This window comes from Taeniopygia guttata, chromosome 3, assembly GCF_048771995.1.
Source record: "Taeniopygia guttata chromosome 3, bTaeGut7.mat, whole genome shotgun sequence".
NCBI lineage: Eukaryota > Metazoa > Chordata > Aves > Passeriformes > Estrildidae > Taeniopygia > Taeniopygia guttata.
The window spans coordinates 1,345,594-1,364,165 of record NC_133027.1 but is presented as its reverse complement, the minus strand read 5'-3'; the positions used below and the strand labels follow the sequence as shown (position 1 = coordinate 1,364,165).

The 18,572-nt window shown below is 55.2% G+C and overlaps 1 protein-coding gene across 2 annotated transcripts; it reads left to right on the top strand.

Moving 5' to 3' along the window:
* Positions 1 to 876: 876 nt before the first annotated feature.
* On the top strand, positions 877 to 16,448 carry STMN4 (stathmin 4). Of its 2 annotated transcripts, none has more exons than XM_041714946.2 (6): positions 877 to 1,009; positions 8,162 to 8,219; positions 10,454 to 10,549; positions 13,025 to 13,230; positions 13,321 to 13,512; positions 15,052 to 16,448. In XM_041714946.2, exons 1-6 carry the CDS (start codon positions 908 to 910, stop codon positions 15,109 to 15,111), a joined length of 714 nt encoding a protein of 237 aa, XP_041570880.2. In that variant the 5' UTR covers positions 877 to 907; the 3' UTR covers positions 15,112 to 16,448. The 2 variants fall into 2 exon arrangements, with proteins under 2 accessions (XP_041570880.2, XP_041570879.2); XM_041714945.2 differs by having other exon boundaries at positions 14,588 to 16,448.
* Positions 16,449 to 18,572: the final 2,124 nt, after the last annotated feature.

Genomic DNA, 18,572 nt, shown 5'->3' with positions numbered 1-18,572 from the left:
TCCCCCACATCGATGTCACCCCATTGTCCCCCCAAATCGATGTCACCCCATTGTCTCCCCACATCGATGTCACCCCATTGTCCCCCACATCGATGTCACCCTATTTTCGATGTCACCCCATTTCCCCCCCCACATCGATGTCACCCCATTGTCCCCCCATATCGATGTCACCCCACTGTCCCCCCCACATCGATGTCACCCCATTGTCCCCCCCACATCGATGTCACCACATTGTCCCCCACATCGATGTCACCCCATTTTCGATGTCACCCCATTGTCCCCCACATCGATGTCACCCCATTGTCCTCCATTTTCGATGTCACCCCACTGTCCCCCACATCAATGTCACCCCATTTTCGATGTCACCCCACTGCCCCCCACATCGATGTCACCCCACTGCCCCCCACATCGATGTCACCCCACTGTCCCCCCCACATCGATGTCACCCCATTGTCCCCCACATCGATGTCACCCTATTTTCGATGTCACCCCCTTGTCCCCCACATCGATGTCACCCCATTTTCGATGTCACCCCATTGTCCCCACCCTGCAGTTGTCCCCCCACCGCTCCCCAAATTCGGGGGACACCCCAAATTCCCCGCGATGCGACAAGAAGGCCCCAGGGACACCTCCCCCCCCTCCCATGGCGACGCCCCGACCCCCTCCGTGTCCCTTTGTCACTTTGTCCCCCCCACCCCCACCCTGCTCCTCACCCCCCCACACCCCACCCCCAAACCCCCCATTTTTCACCCCAAACCCCCTTTTTTTCCCCACCCATCCCTTTTTTCCTCCCTATTTTTTATTTTCCCTTTTTTCCCTGTTCCAACCCCAAAATAGCTGCGGGCTGTGACGTCACCGGGCGGGGCCCTCATTCGCACGGGCTCTCCGCCAATCAGAGCGCTGGGTGATGATGTCATGGGGGGCTCTGGGGACCCCCCCAGCCGGGATATTCCAAAGCCGCGTTAAAGGAGCGGGAGAGCGCCGGGAGCAGCGCGACCACCTCCGTGGGGTGAGTCCCGGGGCCCCCCTGGAATTTTGGGGGAATTTTGGGGAATTTTGGATCGATTTGGGGGGCTTGATGTACGTCAGGTTGGGATTTTTTTTGGGTTTTTTTTCTTTTTTTGGGGGGGGGAGGGTTTAAGATTTTGGGGAAAAGGTTTGTTGGTTTTTTTGGTTTGTTTTTTTTTTGGGGGGGTCCTCATTTTGCCCCCCACCCTGATGTCGCCATCGCTTTTTTGGGGTGTTGGTCCCGCTCTTCCCGGGGCGTTTTCCAGCCCTCTGGAATTCCTTATCCCGTTCCTTTTGGAGATTTCCCCGCCCCAGTCTTCATCCTCATCCTCATCCTCATCCTCATCCTCATCCTCATCCTCATCCTCATCCTCATCCTCATCCTCATCCTCCTCATCCTCATCCTCGGCCGCCGCCCCCAATTTGGGTTTGGGGGGAGGGGGGAGTTGGATCAGCGTCCTCAGGGGGGGCTCCGCACCCCTCAGAATTCCCGAGGGATTCTGCACCCCCAGAATTCCCAGGATTTTCCGGGGGGCGGGGGGGGGGGGGGTACATCCCTATTCCAGCATTCCTGAGGGACCGGGGACCCCAAAATCCCGGGATTTTGCACCTTCAAAATCCTCGGGGGACTCCACCCCCACCAAAATCCCGGGATTTTGCCCCATCCAACCTCCCTGGGGGACCCCAACCCCCCCAAATCCCGGGATTCTGCACCCTCAAAATCCTCGGGGCATCGGAACCACCCAAAATCCCGGGATTTTGCACCTTCAAAATCCTCGGGGAACCCGAACCCACCCAAAATCCCGGGATTTTGCACCCCCAGCATTCTTTGGGGACCCCAACCCCCCCAAAATCCCAGAATTTTGCCCCCACAGCATTCCCGGGGGACCAGAACCCCCCCGAAATCCCGGGATTTTGCACCCTGAAAATCCTCGGGGAACCCGAACCCCCCAAAATCCTGGGATCCCTCAGCCCCAGCATTCCCGGGGGATCCCAAAACCTCCATTATCCCGGGATTTTTCCCCCTCAAAATCCTCAGGGGAACCCCAAACCCCCAAAATCCCAGGATTTCTCCCCCTCCACCATCCTCGGAGTCCCAAATTCCCAGGGCGGACCCCGCTCCCTCCGCATTCCTGGGATCCCCGCCCCGAATTTTTGGGAGACCCTCACCCTGGGGTTATCCTGGTAGGATCCTCTTCAGCATTCCCGGGATTTTTCCTCCCACTCGGGGGCTGCGCAGCCCCACCCAGAGCCCCCCAAAATGTGGGACCGGAGCCCCCCCACCCCACGAGGGCAGGATCTGAATTCCTGCAGCCGCTGGAATTTTTATTCCAGGGAAATGGGAAAAGGGATGGGGAGGGAGGGAAGGAGAAGGCGCTGCCTTCCCATTTTTCCCCCTCTGGAGCTTCCCAAGCTTCCAGGCAGGGAATGGGGAGACCCCCCCACCCCACCCCACCCCCAGCCTCTTCATCCATGGCTGGATGAGTTTTCCAGGGGAAAAGATGGGAGATGGGAGGGTCCTTCCCTTGGAATTCAGGGTGGGAAAAGAGGGGGGTGGATCCCGCGGGATCCCGTTCCCTGCCACGTGCGGCTGGCGGGGAATGGGATTGTGTGATTGGGAGTGGGATCATATGGTTGGGAATGGAATTGTGTGGTTGGGAATGGGATTGTGTGGTCAGGAATTGGATTGTGTGATTGGGAATGGGATTGTGTGGTCGGGAATGGGGTTGTGTGGTCGGGAATGGGATTTTGTGGTCGGGAATGGGATTTTGCAGCTGGGAATGGGATTTTGTAGTCGGGAATGGGATTGTGTGGTTGGGAATGGGATTGTGTGGTCGGGAATGGGATTGTGCGGCTGGGAATGGGATCGCATGGCTGGGAATGTGATCACGTGGTTGGGAATGGGATTGTGTGGTTGGGAATGGGATCACATGTCTGGGAATGGGATTGCGTGGTTGGGAATTGGATTGTGTGGTCGGGAATGGGATTGTGCAGCTGGAAATGAGATCACATGTCTGGGAATGGGATTGTGTGGTCGGGAATGGGATTGTGTGGTTGGGAATGGGATCACATGTCTGGGAATGGGATTGTGCAGCTGGGAATGGGATTGTGTAGTTGGGAATGGGATCGCATGGTCGGGAATGGGATCACGTGGCTGGGAATGGGATCTCATAGTCAGGAATGGAATTGTGTGGCCAGAAATGGGAATGTGCAGCCAGGAATAGGATGGGGTGTTTGGGAATGGGATCGCTTGATTGGGAATGGAATCACGTGGTCGGGAATGGGATTGTGCAGCCAGGAATAGGATGGCGTGGTTTGGAATGTGATCACGTGGTTGGGAATGGGATTGTGTGATCAGGAATGGGATCACATGGCTGGGAATGGGATTGTGCAGCTGGAAATGAGGTCACATGTCTGGGAATGGGATTGTGTGGTCGGGAATGGGATCACATAGGCAGGAATGGGATCGTGTGATTGGGAATGGGATCACGTGGTCGGGAATGGGATCGCGTGGTCGGGAATGGGATTGTGTGGTCAGGAATGGGATCACGTGGTTGGGAATGGGATTATGTGGTCGGGAATGGGATCACATAGGCAGGAAAGGGATTGTGTGATTGGGAATGGGATCACTTGATTGGGAATGGAATCGCATGGCTGGGAATAGGATCGCAGGTTGGGAATGGGATCATGTGGCTGGGAATGGGATCTCATAGTCAGGAATGGAATCGTGTGGCCGGAAATGGGATTGTCCAGCCAGGAATAGGATGGAGTGGTTCGGAATGTGATCACGTGGTTGGGAATGGGATTGTGTGGTCGGGAATGGGATCACATGGCTGGGAATGGGATTGCGTGGTTGGGAACTGGATTGTCTGGTTGGGAATGGGATTGTGCAGCTGGAAATGAGGTCACATGTCTGGGAATGGGATCGTGCAGCTGGGAATGGGATCACATAGGCAGGAATGGGATTGTGTGATTGGGAATGGGATCACGTGGTCAGGAATGGGATCACGTGGTTGGGAATGGGATTGTGCAGCAGGAATAGGATGATGTGCTTGGGAATGGGATTGCCTGGTCAGGAATGGGACTGTGTGATTGGGAATGGGATTATGTGGCCAGGAATGGGATTGTGCAGCTGGGAATGGAATCATGTGGCCGGAAATGGGATTGTGCAGCCAGGAATAGGATGGCGTGGTTGGGAATGGGATTGTGTGGTCGGGAATGGGATTGTGTGGTTGGGAATGGGATCACATGTCTGGGAATGGAATTGCATGGTTGGGAATTGGATTGTGTGGTCGGGAATGGGATTGTGTGGTTGGGAATGGGATTGTGCAGCTGGAAATGAGGTCACATGTCTGGGAATGGGATTGTGTAGTCGGGAATGGAATCGCGTGGTCGGGAATGGGATCACGTGGCTGGGAATGGGATCTCATAGGCAGGAATGGGATCGCGTGGCTGGGAATGGGATTGTGCAGCCAGGAATAGGATGGTGTGGTTGGGAATGGGATCGCTTGATTGGGAATGGAATCGTGTGGTGGAGAATGGGATCGCATGGCTGGGAATGGGATCACGTGGTCAGGAATGGGATCACGTGGCTGGGAATGGGATTGTGCAGCAGGAATAGGATGATGTGGTTGGGAATGGGATTGCCTGGTCAGGAACGGGATCACGTGGTTGGGAATGGGATTATGTGGCCAGGAATGGGATCGTGCAGCTGGGAATGGGATCGTGTGGCCGGAAATGGGATTGTCCAGCCAGGAATAGGATGGCGTGGTTGGGAATGGGATCGCGTGGTTGGGAATGGGATTGTGTGGTCGGAAATGGAATCATGTGGTCGGGAATGGGATCACCTGGTCAGGAATGGGATCACCTGGTCAGGATTGGGATTGCCTGGTTAGGATTGGGATAGTCTGGTCGGGAATGGGATCACTCGGTTAGGATTGGGATCACCTGGTCAGGATTAGGATCGACTGGTTGGGATTGGGATCGCCTGGTCAGGATTGGGATCACCTGGTCAGGATTGGGAGCGCCGGGTTAGGAATGGGATCACCTGGTCAGGAATGGGATCGCCTGGTCAGGAATGGGATCACCTGGTTGGGAATGGGATCACCTGGTCAGGATTGGGATCACCTGGTCAGGAATGGGATCACCTGGTCAGGATTGGGATCACCTGGTTAGGATTGGGATTGCCTGGTCAGGAATGGGATCACCTGGTTGGGAATGGGATCACCTGGTTGGGAATGGGATCACCTGGTCAGGAATGGGATCGCCTGGTCAGGAATGGGATCACCTGGTTGGGAATGGGATCACCTGTCTGGGAATGGGATCACCTGGTCAGGATTGGGATCGCCTGATCAGGATTGGGATCGCCTGGTTAGGAATGGGATCACCTGTCTGGGAATGGGATCACCTGGTCAGGATTGGGATCGCCTGGTCAGGAATGGGATCGCCTGGTCAGGAATGGGATCGCCTGGTCAGGAATGGGATCGCCTGGTCAGGAATGGGATCGCCTGGTCAGGATTGGGATCATTCCGTCCACGCTGGGATTTTGGGGTGACAGCAGCAGGTCCCCCACAGCGCACTCCCACTGGGAACGGGGCAGGGAGGGAATTCCCTCCTCCAAATCCCTGGAAAATCCTCCTCATCCAGGCAGGAGCGGGGCCGGACCACTCCCCTCCCATCCAACTGTATCCATAGGGACCGATCCCGTTTTCCACCCGTTCCAGCCGTATCCATAGGGACCGATCCCCTTTTCCACCCGTTCCGCCTCCGGTGGGTGATCCCCACGTTCCATCCCGAGGGAACGCCACGTGAGGTCTGGGGAACGGGCACGGAATGCCAGCGGATCCCCGGGAAAAGCAGGATTCGGGGTGGGAATCGCTTCCAGCCCAGTTATCCGTGGATAACCGGAATCCAGGAATCCATCGGAGCATCCCCGCCCGACCCCCCCACCAGCCCCGCCTGGAAAAGCGGATGGTGGCTCCCGGATTTCAGGAGTGGTTTTTTTTGGGAATTGATTTTGGGATCAAATTCTGGAGCTGGGAATGGTGCTGGGAAGGTCAGACCTGGAGGTGGCTCCTGGATTTCAGGAGTAGTTTTTTTGGGAATTGACTTCGGGATCAAATCCTGGAGCTGGGAATGGCTCTGGGAGCACTGGGAAGGTCAGACCTGGAGGTGGCTCCCTGATTTCAGGAGTGGCTTTTTTGGGAATTAATTTTGGGATCAAATCCTGGAGCTGGGAATGGTGCTGGGAAGGTCAGACCTGGAGGTGGCTCCCTGATTTCAGGAGTGGCTTTTTTGGGAATTGATTTTTGGATCAAATCCTGGAGCTGGGAATGGCTCTGGGAGCACTGGGAAGATCAGACCTGGAGGTGGCTCCTGGATTTCATGATGGTGATCCCAGCTGGATATTCCCACATTTTCTCCCTGTTCCCACCCCACAGCCGCCCCTGGAAGCTGCGGCCGGGTTATTTTTGGGATTCCCAGGGCAGATCCCGGCTGGATTGGGGGATGAGGGCTGGGATTTCCCGGGATGGGTGGGGCGTGGCGCAGCCCGGGAATGCTCATTCCCTCCGGAGCTGCGGGGATTTAAGGATCCCTTTTGAAAGGATGGATTTGGGGATCAAAATCCGGGAATAATCCCCAAATCCCGCCTCGTTCCATGCTTTGGTGCAGCTGGGAAGGGCGTTTCCACATTTCCACACCCAAAAACCCTGGGAATGGGGAACAGCCGGGATTATCCCGGTTTTCACGATTCCCAATTCCCGTTCCAAGCCCTGGGGGTGGGTGGGAATCCTGGGGATGCTCCCACGTCCATGGAGACCCCGGGAATGATCCCAGTGGGACGCGGGAGAGGATCCTGGAGCATCAGGGAGGGGGGAGCTGAGGACTGGGAATGTCGGGATACAACTGGGGGGAATTTGGGAGGGGTCCAGGAGTGTCCAGGTGTGTCCAGGTGTGTCCAGGTGTGTCCAGGTGTGGCTCCCGGCACGTGTCCTCACACGTGTGGGTTGGGAATGTGGAGCTGGGAAGGGCTGCGTGTGCCAGGAACATCCCATGGGATGTGTCTGGCATCCTGGTGTGTGCCCATCCCGTTATCCCATCCCATCCCAAATCATCCCATTCCATCCCATTATCCTGTCCCATCCCATCCCGAATCATCCCGTCCCATCCCACCACTCCAGTGTGTTCCTTTTACATTATCCCATTCCAAATCATCCCATTCCATCCCATTATCCCATCCCATTATCCCATCCCATTATCCCATCCCATCCTGTCCCATCCCATTCCAAATCATCCCATCCAATCCCATCCCATTATCCCAAATAATCCCATCCCATCCCATCCCACCACTCCAGTGTGTTCCTATCACATTGTCCTATCCCAAATCATCCCATCCCATCCCATTATCCCATCCCTTCCCATCCCATTATCCCATGCCTATATCCCATTATCCCATTATCTCATCCCATCCCAAATCATCCCATTCCGTTATCCCATCCCATCCCATCACTCCAGTGTGTTCCCATCCCTTTATCCTTTCTCATCCAATCCCAATCCCATTCCCATTTCTTCTCATCCCATCCCATCTCTGGGAACAACTCCCAAACCCCAAATCCCAGCCCTGGGAACAACTCCCAAACCCCAAATCCCAAACCTGGGAACAGGTCCCAGATCCCAGCTCTGGAACAGGTCCCAAACCCCAAATCCCAAACCTGGGAACAGGTCCAAAAACCCAAATCCCAAATCCCAGCCGTGGGAACAGCTCCCAAAACCCCAAAGCTCAAATCCCAAACTTAGGAACAGATCCCAAAACCCCAAATCCCAGATCACAACCCTGGGAACAGCTCTAAAACCCCAAATCCCAAATCCCTACCCTGGCAACAGCTCCCAAACCCCAAATCCCAAAGCCCAGATCCCAAACTCCAAATCCCAACCCTGCCCCGGAGCTGTGTTTCCACCTGCACCCAATCCCATGGATCCCATCCCATGGATCCCATCCCATGGATCCCATCCCATGGATCCCATCCCATGGATCCCATCCCATGGATCCCATCCCATCCCATCCCATCCCATCCCATCCCATCCCATGGATCCCATCCCATCCCATTCCCAAGACCCCCCCACTGACCCCATCCCTTCCTTCCCTCCGCAGGTCCCAGGATCGCTCTTCCTGCAGAATTCCAAGGATTTCCTCGCCATGACTCTGGCCGGTACGCCACCCCAAACCCCCCGGCACCCCAAACCCATCCCAGGGATTCCCGGGCTCATCCCAACCCCGGAACGCTCCCGACATCCCAATGGTGTCAAACCGGGATTGACAGCCCGGGATGATCCCAAATTTTCCATTTGCACGTCTGGATCCTCGGCTCATCCTGCTGGGAACATCAGGGGCTGGCCACCATCCCGATCCCATCCCTTCCCTGGAATGTGGAATTCCCCCCATCCCTCTGATCCCAATCCAAATCATTTTCCTGGAATTAGGAATTCCCCCATCCCTATGATCCCAATACCACTTCTTCCCTGGAATTTGGAATTCCCCCATCCCTGTGATCCTGATCCCATCCCTTCCCTGGAATTAGGAATTCCCCCATCCCTTTTTCCCCAATCCCAAACTTTTCCCGTCACATGGAGTCCCCTCATCCCTCTGACCCCAATCCCAAACTTTTCCTGACCCTTGGAAATCCCTGCATCCCTTTTCCCCAATCCGAAACTTTTCCTGTCACATGGAGCCTCCTGCATCCCTTTTTTCCCCAATCCCAAACTTTTCCTGACCCTTGGAAATCTCTCCATCCCTTTTTCCCCAATCCCAAACTTTTCCCGTCACATGGAGCCCCCTCATCCCTTTTTCCCCAATCCCAAACTTTTCCTGACCCTTGGAAATCTCTCCATCCCTTTTTCCCCAATCCCAAACTTTTCCTGGCACATGGAACCCCCTCATCCCTTTTTCCCCAATCCCAAACTTTTCCTGACCCTTGGAAATATCTCCATCCCTTTTTCCCCAATCCCAAACTTTTCCCATCACATGGAGCCCCCCTCATCCCATTTTCCCCAATCCCAAACTTTTCCTGTCACATGGAGCCCCCTCATCCCTTTTTCCCCAATCCCAAACTTTTCCTGACCCTTGGAAATCCCTGCATCCATTTTTCCCCAATCCCAAACTTTTCCCGTCACATGGAGCCCCCTCATCCCTTTTTCCCCAATCCCAAACTTTTCCCGTCACATGGAGCCCCCTCATCCCTTTTTCCCCAATCCCAAACTTTTCCCATCACATGGAGCTCCCTCATCCCTTTTTCCCAATCCCAAACTTTTCCCGTCACATGGAGCTCCCTCATCCCTTTTTCCCCAATCCCAAACTTTTCCCGTCACATGGAGCCCCCTCATCCCTCTGACCCCAATCCCAAACTTTTCCTGACCCTTGGAAATCTCTCCATCCCTTTTTCCCCAATCCCAAACTTTTCCCGTCACATGGAGCTCCCTCATCTCTCTGACCCCAATCCCAAACTTTTCCTGACCCTTGGAAATCTCTCCCTCCCTTTTCCCCAATCCCAAACTTTTCCTGTCACATGGAACCCCCTCATCCCTCTGACCCCAATCCCAAACTTTTCCCGTCACATGGAACCTCCCTCATCCCTTTTTCCCCAATCCCAAATTATTCCTGACCCTTGGAAATCTCTCCATCCCTTTTTCCCCAATCCCAAACTTTTCCTGTCACATGGAGTCCCCTCATCCCTCTGACCCAATCCCAAACTTTTCCTGACCCTTGGAAATCTCTCCAGCCTTTTTTCCCCAATCCCAAACTTTTCCTGACCCTTGGAAATCCCTGCATCCCTTTTTCCCCAATCCCAACCTTTTCCCATCACATGGAGCCCCCTCATCCCCTTTTCCCCAATCCCAAACTTTTCCTGACCCTTGGAAATCTCTCCATCCCTTTTTCCCCAATCCCAAACTTTTCCTGTCACATGGAGCTCCCTCATCCCTTTTTCCCAATCCCAAACTTTTCCCGTCACATGGAGCCTCCCCCATCCCTCTGACCCCACTCCCAAACTTTTCCTGACCCTTGGAAATCTCTCCATCCCTTTTTCCCCAATCCCAAACTTTTCCTGGCAGATGGAGCCCCCTCATCCCTTTTTCCCCAATCCCAAACTTTTCCCGTCACACGGAGCCCCCTCATCCCTTTTACCCCAATCCCAAACTTTTCCTGACCCTTGAAAATCTCTCCATCCTTTTTTCCCCAATCCCAATCTTTTCCTGACCCTCAGAAATCTCTCCATCCTTTTTTCCCCAATCCCAATTTTTTCCTGACCCTTGGAAATCCCTGCATCCCTTTTCCCCCAATCCCAAACTTTTCCCATCACATGGAGCCCCCTCATCCCATTTTCCCCAATCCCAAACTTTTCCCGGCCCTCGGAGCCGCTCTGATCCCGATCCCGCCGTCTCTTCCCAGCCTACAAGGAGAAGATGAAGGAGCTGCCCCTCGTCTCCCTCTTCTGCTCCTGCTTCCTGTCGGATCCCCTCAACAAACCCAACTACGCCTACGAAGGTGGGATCCCTTCCCGATCCCTAATTCCCGGGAATTCCGGGATCTCTGGGGGGGCTCCAACCCCTCCTCGCCATGAGCAGGGTCACCCTCGAACGGAATTTTCTGGGAATTCAGCGGGAGGTTGGGTCAGGATCTGGAGGGGTTTGGGTGGATCCAGCCCTCTCCGATCTCCCAGATATTCCCAGCTCGGCCCCATGGATGGGTTGGGATCCAGAGGAGCTCCGGGAGCTCTTCATTCCCTCATCCCGGAACGTGGAATCCGGAATTTTCAGCCTGATCCGTGTCCGGAGGCCATGGAAATGGATTCCCGGCACGAGGAGGATCTACTCTGGAAAAGGGATCACGGTCCCATTCCCAATTCCCAAAGCAGGGAGGGATGGAGAGACAAGGACATTCCCAACCCCTCGGCATTCCCAAATATTCCCAACCCGATCCCACGGATGGGTTGGGATCCAGGGAGGCTCCAAGACTTTATCCCTTCATCCCATGTCCGTAATTTTCAGCTCCAGCTGATTCATCCCAATCCATGTCCAGAGGCCATGGAAGAACCTTGGGGGGCTCCTCCGGATTATCCAGAGGGATCTACTCTGGAAAAGGGATCACGGTCCCATTCCCAATTCCCAAAGCAAGGAAGGATGGAGAGACAGGGACATTCCCAAGCTCTCGGCATTCCCAAATATTCCCAACCCGATCTCATGGATGGGTTGGGATCCAGGGAGGCTCCAGGACTTTATCCCTTCGTCCCATATCCGTAATTTTCAGCTCCAGCTGATTCATCCCAATCCACATTGGGATGGTTGGGACATTCCCATGCTCTCGGCATTCCCAAATATTCCCAACCCGATCTCATGGATGGGTTGGGATCCAGGGAGACTCCATTCCTTCATCCCAGAAAGAAAGATCCATATTTTTCAGCTCCAGCTGATTTATCCCAGTTCTTGGGGGGCTCCTCCGGATTATCCAGAGGGATCTACTCTGGAAAAGGGATCACGGTCCCATTCCCAATTCCCAAAGACGGGAGGGATGGAGAGACAGGGACATTCCCAACCCCTCAGCATTCCCAAATATTCCCAACCCCACCCCATGGATGGGTTGGGATCCAGGGAGGCTCCGTTCCTTCATCCCAGAAAATAAGATCCATATTTTTCAGCTCCAGCTGATTCATCCCAATCCATGTCCAGAGGCCATGGAAGAACCTTGGGGGGCTCCTCCGGATTATCCAGAGGGATCTACTCTGGAAAAGGGATCACGGTCCCATTCCCAATTCCCAAAGCAGGAAGGGATGGAGAGACAGGGACATTCCCATGCTCTCGGCATTCCCAAATATTCCCAACCCCACCCCATGGATGGGTTGGGATCCAGGGAGGCTCCAGGACTTTATCCCTTCGTCCCATATCCGTAATTTTCAGCTCCAGCTGATTCATCCCAATCCACATTGGGATGGTTGGGACATTCCCAAGCCCTCGGCATTCCCAAATATTCCCAACCCGATCCCATGGATGGGTTGGGATCCAGGGAGGCTCCATTCCTTCATCCCAGAAAGTAAGATCCATATTTTTCAGCTCCAGCTGATTCATCCCAATCCATGTCCAGAGGCCATGGAAGAGCCTTGGGGGGCTCCTCCGGATTATCCAGAGGGATCTACTCTGGAAAAGGGATCACGATCCCATTCCCAATTCCCAAAGCAGGGAGGGATGGAGAGACAGGGACATTCCCAACCCCTCAGCATTCCCAAATATTCCCAACCCGATCCCATGGATGGGTTGGGATCCAGGGAGGCTCCAGGACTTTATCCCTTCATCCCATATCCGTAATTTTCAGCTCCAGCTGATTCATCCCAATCCACATTGGGATGGTTGGGACATTCCCAAGCCCTCAGCATTCCCAAATATTCCCAACCCCACCCCATGGATGGGTTGGGATCCAGGGAGGCTCCAGGACTTTATCCCTTCGTCCCATATCCGTAATTTTCAGCTCCAGCTGATTCATCCCAATCCACATTGGGATGGTTGGGACATTCCCAAGCCCTCGGCATTCCCAAATATTCCCAACCCCGCCCCATGGATGGGTTGGGATCCAGGGAGGCTCCATTCCTTCATCCCAGAAAATAAGATCCATATTTTTCAGCTCCAGCTGATTCATCCCAATCCATGGGGGGCTCCTCTGGATTATCCAGAGGGATCTACTCTGGAAAAGGGATCACGGTCCCATTCCCAATTCCCAAAGCAGGGAGGGATGGAGAGACAGGGACATTCCCAAGCCCTCAGCTTTTCCAAATATTCCCAGCTCAGCGCCATCCATGGAAATCCTAAAATTCCTACCCCACGCCCCACACCCCTGAACCCCAGGGATGCATTTGGGTTAAATCTGGGTGAAACTCACGGATCCCAGGAAAGGCGGAATCCCACCGCGGGTGCGGAAATCCCGGAACGGGAATTCCCGGCGCTCATTCCGCGCCCTTTTCCCCCCACCCAGACACGGTGGATCTGACCTGGTGCGTGATCTCCGACATGGAAGTGATCGAGCTCAACAAGAGAACCTCGGGCCAATCCTTCGAGGTCATCCTGAAGCCTCCGTCCTTCGACGGAATTCCGGAATTCAACGCCTCCCTGCCCCGGCGCCGCGACCCTTCCCTGGAGGAGATCCAGAAGAAGCTGGAAGCGGCGGAGGAGAGGAGAAAGGTGGGTGCCGCTGAATTCCCCTCCCGCTCCCGGTTTTTGGGTTGGGAAGCGGTGGCTTTATCCCGGGAATGTCCCCCGTGGTGTCCCCAGTACCAGGAGGCGGAGCTGCTGAAGCACCTGGCGGAAAAGCGGGAGCACGAGCGGGAGGTGATCCAGAAGGCCATCGAGGAGAACAACAACTTCATCAAGATGGCCAAGGAGAAGCTGGCGCAGAAGATGGAGTCCAACAAGGAGAACCGCGAGGCGCACCTGGCCGCCATGCTGGAGCGCCTCCAGGAGAAGGTGGGCGCCTGGAAAAGGGATCGGGATGAGTTGGGATATTCGGGATGCCGCTGCCTCTCGGGGTGGCACCACCCAAGACGGGGTCCTGCTTCCCTTCCCATCCAAGGGCAGCGTCCCACTGGGATTGGGGGTCCTACCTGGGCGGATCCGAAGGCTCGGGAGAGGTCGGAAAGTTGGGATCGGGGTCTTGTCCGTGGACAAGCAAAGCCCGCCAAGATGGGACACAGAATCCCAGGAATTGTAGAATCCCGGGATGGTTGGGTTGGAAGGGACCTTTAGGATCATCCAGTTCCACCCCCGGCACCTTTCACTATCCCAGATTTCTCCAAGCCCCACCCGACCTTTCCTTGGACTATCCCAGATTTCTCCAAACCCCACCCAACCTTTCCTTGGACTATCCTGGGTTGCTCCAAACCCCATCTTGGACTATCCCAGGTTGCTCCAAGGCTTGCCCAACCTTTCCTTGGACCATCCCGGATTTCTCCAAGCCCCATCCAACCTTTCCTTGGACTATCCCGGATTTCTCCAAGCCCCATCCAACCTTTCCTTGGACTATCCCGGATTTCTCCAAACCCCACCCAACCTTTCCTTGGACTATCCCAGATTTCTCCAAGCCCCACCCAACCTTTCCTTGGACTATCCCAGATTTCTCCAAGCCCCATCCAACCTTTCCTTGGACTATCCCAGGTTGCTCCAAACTCCATCCAACCTTTCCTTGGACTATCCCGGATTTCTCCAAGGCACTCCCAACCTTTCCTTGGACTATCCCAGATTTCTCCAAACTCCATCCAACCTTTCCTTGGACTATCCCGGATTTCTCCAAGCCCCACCCAACCTTTCCTTGGACTATCCCAGGTTGCTCCAAACCCCACCCAACCTTTCCTTGGACACTTCCAGAGACCCAGGGGCAGCCCCATCTTCTCTGGGAATTCCATCCCCGCCTCTCCCCTCGTGCCTCTCCCACCTCCGGGCTGGCGGATCTTCCCCCGCTCCCTTCCCACGGATCCGGCAGCGTCCCAGCTCCGTGCCGGGAGCCATTCCCACCCTTCCAGCCCTCTTCTCTCTCCCGAATCAGGTCTGTTCCCAACCTCCGCACGGAAAATCCCACCCTCACCACCTCCAGCTCCCTCCAAACCATCCGGAGCCCGCCCGGTGCCCTTCTCCGAACGCCTCCGTTGGGGCAGAGGCGGAGAGCGCCAGATAATGCCGGAAAATCCCAGCCAATCCCAGCTCCATGGGGCTTCCCGGGACGGTTGACGTCTCCCTCGTAGCCAGAGGGCGAGGACAAAGTGTCCCCAAGTGCCACCAGCAGCCCTTAAAGTGACCCCTGAGGGGAGGAGAGGACGCTGTTGACCCATCCGTGGCGTCCCTCGGGATGAACCTCGTGCCTTCAACCCCTCCGGAGCCGCTGTCCGTGGGGATCCCGGAATCCTGGAACCCAGCTAACGCGTGTTCCCCTCCTCCTCCTCCTCCTCCTCCTCCTCCTCCTCCTCCTCCTCCTCCTCCTCCTCCTCCCCTTCCTCCTTCCCGATCCCGCAGGACAAACACGCGGAAGAAGTGAGGAAAAACAAGGAGCTCAAGGAAGAAGCCTCCAGGTAAAGAGGCTCTGCTCGGACTGACAGCTCCGGGGAGGTGCCGGAGGCTTCCGCAGCTCCAGGTGGGAACGGTGTGGGAATGGTGGACGTTCCTCTGCTTTCTTTGTTCGTGGATGTGACCAGTTGAAGGGGTGAAGCCATCGGAGTCGTCGTCGTCGTCGTCGTCGTCGTCGTTCCGGGGAGGGTGGGGAGGGAAGGGATCCGGGCGGGATTTGGGATGCCCCACCCGGGTGGGTCCCGCCCGTCAGCAGGTCCGGAGGGGACTGAGGAGGTGATCCCCGGGAGAAATCCCGGGAATGCGGAGCGGGTGGGGAGGGAACTGTGGGAAATGTGCGTCGTGTGTGACTTTAATTTGGTGCTGGGCAGGCGGGGGCGGGCGGGAATCCCTCCGGAATCTTCTCCATCCAATCCCATCCCATCCGTGGGCTGTGGCGTCTCTTGGTGTCCCTCGCTCCCTTGTTCCCGCCTGGATTTGGGATCTCTTCCCAGACCTGGCGGGGGTTTTTTTGCCCTTCCAGCACCATTTTGGGAAGTGGGAGAAGTTTTTTTTCCCACCACCACCGTTGGAGGTGGTCAGGGAGTGAAATTCCCTTGCTCCGAAGGTTTTTTCCAGCTGTTGGGATGCCCATGATCCTTCCCAAGGGTGACATTGGAAAGCCTCATGAATTCCCAAAGAAGCTTTTTGTAAGAACCTCCCAAAAACCAACCCCGGTGGGAATTCTTGGATGAAATTCCCCTTTCCAGCTGGAGATGGAGCAGCGGGAGAAGCCAGGGCGGGGCTGTGGAGACCACGATGGAAGGGAATGAGGGAAAATTCGGGAAAAAGGTGGAGGTGGGATGGAAATCTGTGGAGAGCAGGGAAAAATATCCATGGGAGCCCCTTGGGGACAGCGGTGGCACCTCCTGGTGACACCAGGGAGGGTGGAAAACCCCAAAATATTCCAGGAGATGCTTTTTTGGGAGCTGCCATGCCATTCCTGGGGGATCTTTGCCTCCCGGAATGGGGGGGAGAAGGAAGATTGGATTTTCCAGGGGGGGTGGGAATTCCCTGCATTCCCATTTCCCAGTGCCGCGGCGCACCAGAATTCCAACCCGGATGTGAACGAAGGGTTTGGTCTCCGCTGTGTCGGGATAAAACATTCCCAGCTCCCATCCGGGTCCGGAGGGAATCGCGGCTCTTTCCCGGTGCCGGGAGATGCCCACCCTGATCCCGGAGCCCCGGGGAGAATCCCGGGAAGGGGAAAAATGGGATTGGGGACGGATTGTGGCACGAGCTGTCCTTTTTTTTGTACACAACGGATGTAAATAAAACTGCCTTGGCCTTTCCTTTGGTTTCCATGATCCCTGCGGCGCTTCCCGTGTGGTTTTTTTTGGGATTGGGGCATCCTGGAGTCGGGAAAATGAGGAAATTAAAGCGGGAGGATGGGCTGTTTTCCCGCCATTCCCCAAAAAGCTGCTGGGATTGGAAGGTTTGGGAGATCCAAACTCATTCCATGAAGTTTTCCCATCCTGGACACGGAGCGGGGAGTTGGATCCCAGATCCGTCCGTCTGCTGGGAGAGGAGGAAAGTGGGAAAGAGCTGGATGAGGTGGGATCACCCATCCATGGAATATCCATGGAATAGCCAAGGGCATCGCATCCCTTCCTGAGGGCCAGGAGGAGATCCCAGGAATTCCAGCTCCAGGAGTGGGGGGGGTAAAAAAAATGGGAAGGTTCCTCTCCCATCTTTGTTCCACTGGAAAATGAGACCAAAATTTGGGATCAGCATTCCAGAGGGTCCAAAGTGTCCGGTCCTCCTGATCCGAACTTCTCTGATCCTGGATAAGGAGATTCCGGATCGAAACATTCTCCCTGATCCCGGGAATCCTTGAGGATGGGTGATTCCCACGGGGGTGGGATCAGAAAAATCCAGGGAAAAGGGTTTGGGCTTCCCTATGGATGCAGGTGGGGCAGGAAGAGAGGACACGGATCCATCCGCACTTCCTGGAAAACTTGGGATGGTGGGAAGGGTCCAAGCCCGTGGAATGGGATGAGGTTTGAGGCCTCTTCCCACCCAAACCATTCCAGGATTCCCGGATCATCCCTCTCCATGGCCTGAGGAATCCCGAGGAATGAAGATTTGGGGGATAATTTCCCTCCCACTGATGCCTTCCCCTACCCCAGGATACTCCAAACTTTCCTGGGACATTCCCAGGGATCCAGGGATTCTCTGGGAATTCCAGCCCAGACGGGAATTCCTGCCCAAGATCCCAAAATCCCAAGCTCCCCTTTCCCACTGGGAATTCCATTCCCTGGCTCCTGCCCCTCCAGCCCTTCCCCAAATTCCAGCTCTCCTGGAGCCCCTTGGGGATCGGGAAGCGGCTCCAAGGATTCCCTGGATCCTTCCCTGATCCTGGTGAACATTCCCGGCTCTCCCAGCCAGGCATTGGATCCATGCCCATCCCGACTCCTCTTTGGGAAGGAATTTCGGGATCCAGGGGTTTCACTGAGAATTTGGGACTCCGGGAAGGGTCTCCCTTCCCTTTTCCATCCCCAAATTCCATAAAAATCCCTCGGGATGGATCCTGAGCATCCTTGATCCCAGAATTCCCAACGCCTCCCACCATCCTAGCTTGCTCCAAGCCCCATCCAACTTTTCCTTGGATATTCCCAGGGATCCAGGGATTCTCTGGGAATTCCAGCCCAGATGGGAATTCCTTCCCAAGATCCCAAAATCCCAAGCTCCATTCCCGCCCCGATTCATCCTGGAGAAGGAATTTTGGGATCCAGGGGTTTCACTGGGAATTCAGGAATTTTCCATCCCCAAATTCCATAAAAATCCCTCGGGATGGATCCTGAGCGTCCTTGATCCCACAATCCTGGAATGGTTTGGGATGGGATCCATGGACCTTCAATCCCATCCAGGGACACTTCCCATGATCTCAGGGTGATCCAAACTTTCCTTGGATATTCCCAGGGATTTTCTGGGAATTCCAGCCCAGCCAAGATCCCAAACTCCCAAGCTCCCCTTTCCCACTGGGAATTCCATTCCCTGGCTCCTGCCCCTCCAGCCCTTCCCCAAATTCCAGCTCCCCTGGAGCCCCTTGGGGATCGGGAAGCGGCTCCAAGGATTCCCTGGATCCTTCTGGAATTTGCCCCTGGGATAAAAGCTGTGGGATAGGAAGGATGGAAGGATTCACTCGGGATCAGCCACGTGGAATTCCCAAGTTTTGGGAATCGCCGTGTTTAATAACGAGGAAAATCAGATGGTGGGTTAATAACAATAATGGGATCATTAATTAATTAAGCAGTTGCTTATTAAGTAATTAATTAATTCCTTAGGAGGTTATTGATCATCCAGGAAGGATCACGGAATTTTGGCCAATGATCCAATGGGAATATCAGATCCAAGACACCTCCGGAAGAGTCTTGGGAACACCTCGCACCCTTGGAAAACTTCCAAGGAAAACCAAGAGCTAAAAAAAC